The 3,539-nt window shown below is 35.6% G+C and overlaps 1 protein-coding gene across 2 annotated transcripts in view; it reads right to left on the reverse strand.

Annotated features, from left to right (window-relative positions):
* Positions 1-2,461: 2,461 nt before the first annotated feature.
* Positions 2,462-3,539, reverse strand: part of LOC128875942 (vesicular acetylcholine transporter) — a 128,134-nt gene continuing 127,056 nt past the window's right edge. For both annotated transcript variants that reach the window (XM_054121983.1, XM_054121982.1), the window contains exon 13: positions 2,462-3,350. In XM_054121983.1, coding sequence (XP_053977958.1) covers positions 3,141-3,350 — 210 coding nt within the window. In that variant the 3' untranslated portion in view covers positions 2,462-3,140. The remainder of the gene's footprint in view (positions 3,351-3,539) is intronic.

Consider the following 3,539-nt stretch of genomic DNA (forward strand, 5'->3'; position numbering starts at 1 on the left):
AGCATAGTCTATACGCGCCAGACTGGCGCAGTAGTATAGGCTACGCATTAGACAGCCACAGTAGCATAGGCTACGCGGCAGACAGCCGCGCTCTGATTAGTCGGTGTTTTCTGTTAACACATTGAGGACCGCACATCTAGAGACTGCGTGTAGAAAACACGAGAAAACTCGTGAGCGGTCCTTAATGTGTTAATATCTCCTTAAAAAAGCCTCGGACAACATTTTCACCAAGGAAAAAGTTGTTTCAAATCACCCTCGAACCTTTCAGTGAACTCCAACAATTTTGGGACACCCTGTGTGCAGCTACAGTACGGGCTTAGCGACCCCGAGGTACCCTAGCTAGATGGGGGCCAGTGGGCCCCAACAGAGGAGTACAAAAGGCAAGATTAACGTAAATATAATATCCAGAGTTACGATAACACGAACTAAGCCAAGACTAAAGAGGCAATGTAATGTTAAGAAGAATAGAAATGATTGTATTGTGATATATGGATTCAGTGCAATAAAGTAACAATAACGCACTCAAAAAAAAAAAAAAAACCAAACAAGCAAGAATTCAAAACACCATCTGTGTTTGAAAATAAATTAAAAAACCTTCCGAATTTGGAAGACACATTACATTTATGAATTTTACAACTTTATATATATCATATATATATGAAATAACAACACGAAAAATTTCAATTACCAATCAAAGCAATCGTCAATCATTAATCATCTTTTTTTAATAAACAATGTAAATAACAAACGTTTTCTTAACAAAGTATTTGTTATCGATAGACTGCCCGCAGTCTAGTTATCGAGATTTAATAGAGCTTCCCAGGAAGAATTGTCTACGTAAGACTAGTATTGGATTATCTATTATTCATAGATAGATTATTAATAAAATGAATAAAAACAACGATTAGAATAGTATTAGATATTATGTAAAACATCGTGTAAAATTGGTATCGCGTTTAGGAAATACCTTGTAAATCGAGGAACCAGTGTATAATAGACTGACTGGACTGAATTGGGTCCTATAAATATTTTATCATTTTTTAGGCTTCTCTGTGTTGCAGCCTTCAGACAATCGTGCATTAACCATAATAGATGTGCGCACTTTGCAACGTCGACTAAGCTGTTGTCTGATAGATAGTCGATGATACGAACCTAGTCACACGCGGTTTTTGGTGGATATCGAGTACTTTATAGCGATAGGTGAGTTATCGATGAACAGATCTTTACGAGATCATTGATATGTTTTGCATAATGCTAGGCATCATGAGTTAACTTACAGTATATATATTCGAACGAATTCTGTCAATTGAAAGGGAATTTCTCGATAAGGAGAAAACCGTTTCTAGAAAAAGGTAAATTTTCTACCCGGTGTCTTTTTGTACTGGGTCAGCTTAGATGTTGTTAATATGATTACATTTATTAATGCGATATTATCAAATATATTTCGCTAGTCACGGTGAAATAAAAACGATGCATCTCGAGGTACTATCTTGATCAAATTACGTTATACGACTAACATTTTAAGTATGTAGCGGCGTGGTCAAGTGAGTAGAGTACAAAAAAAAGGGACTAAAATTTTAAAAGTTAGAATCATGATTTCAAAATTATTATTTGAGAGTATTCGTGAGGTTTTTCCTAAAAGGATTATATGCTTAAAATTTCAACAAGCATTCTGTAGAAATTTTGGTATCGTGATGTCCACTTCACCTAATGATTATTAGATATTTCTGGAATAATTCTAAATTATTAAATATCAATTAAATCGTGAAGTGTACGTAAACAATTTTTCAATTTTTTGAACGCCACTTTTCCAAATGATAATTTATTAAAACTAAGACGAAACATTATATTCTTCTCTAGACAGGATCGTTTCTATTTTTAATTCAGTTGGCGAGATTAAGCGAGAAAAGCGTTTTAGAGGATCCGATATGGATTATGTCAAGCGACTGACGATGATTTGCGATAAATGATCGAACATCTAAACTGGCCGAGGAGCGAGAAAAGTGTTTCTCCAAAATGGCACGACTTATTCGACCAACCTGTACTTACGTGCGCATGATTCTTCTACAAGAATGAGCGAAAGAATGATTGCTTAAAAATTATCACGTAAACAATCCATTCACGAACGCCATTGGCTAGCGTTTTCCTTGTAGGAGAATTGATCGAACTAGGAAAGCTTTTAACTATTCTTAACGAAAATAAAGCATCTTTAAGATATGTAAAATTGGTAGCTAAGACTTTCTTTTCTAGAATCGTCCCTCATGAATCGATCAAGGGACACGATAGCTTCTCGTATGATACTCGCTTCGGTATTTCACTTCTTTTCCCTCCTTTTCTTTCTTAATCCTTAGACGATCACACGAGTGATCACAAAAATGTACTGCAGTGTTTATGACAGTCCCCATGAAAAGAAACCACAAGCTGAAAATCTTTCTTGGAAAATATTAATATTTATATTTTGCAAACTATTTGGAATAAAAATACTAATAAACATGGAAATGAATACGATAGGTACTTCGCGTGCTACCGTCTTAATTGAACATATTTTCACAGAAATTTAAAGTATGTTGAAACAAATAAAAGAAAAAAAAAACATCTAGAACAATAAATGAAATTGTATTAAATTTGATTGATTTATAAAGTTTGGAGGTGCGATATCCTTAAAATGTGTATCGAATTCAAACTAGAATTAAATAGAAACAAAAAAAATTCGTGATAAATTAGAAACTTGACATTAGAAACAAACTTATAACAATAAATTTGTTCGTTTAAATGTCGTAATTACAAAGATATCCGGTTAATTAAAATTTCATATGCATTTGTCTTCGATTGTACCTCCGATACTTTCTTAAAAGCAACTTCCAATTCGAAGAAATAAATAGTTTTCTAAATCAAAATTCTGAAGAATGTGGTCGTCTAAAGGTTAAGAGAGAGCAGGGTTATTATCAAACCAGCTCCGTGTGATAAATTGTGCGAGCTCGAATTACACTCAACGTTAACTATGACTAATATAAATATTTCTCTTAAACGTCTACTATTCAAACTACGATAAATACTTTCATCGACAAGCTCGAACGTGTCTTGCACCATCCCGATACTTTCTTTTAAAGCGACCATTCTGTGCTCACCGTGTCGCTCGATTATTTCCTTAGAGCAATTTTTAGCATGGCAGCCATATCGCGCAGGCTTTGCTCCAGTGTTTGCGCGAAACGCATCGCATTCGTCCTACCGTCGCTGTGAAAAGCGGACACCGAGAATATGAACCCGTTGCTTCTGATGTTATAAGCGCACCCGTATCCGTCTGGTTCCACTGGCCCGTATCCGACGATCGCGTCGTTCTTTGTAGTTACCTGAAAATTGGACACCCAGATTAATCAATGCATAAATTGGAGAAAGATTACAACTTTTTCAATGCATTCGGAGGATGGTATAGAGCGTTGGCACAATTTCTCATCCTTTGCTGTTATATGCCAATCATTGCCCCTGTTAGATGGCAACCGAAGCTACCCAGTTTGTAGACCCGGTTGCAGCATCCTAGG

This window comes from Hylaeus volcanicus, chromosome 4, assembly GCF_026283585.1.
Source record: "Hylaeus volcanicus isolate JK05 chromosome 4, UHH_iyHylVolc1.0_haploid, whole genome shotgun sequence".
Classification (NCBI taxonomy): Eukaryota; Metazoa; Arthropoda; class Insecta; order Hymenoptera; family Colletidae; genus Hylaeus; species Hylaeus volcanicus.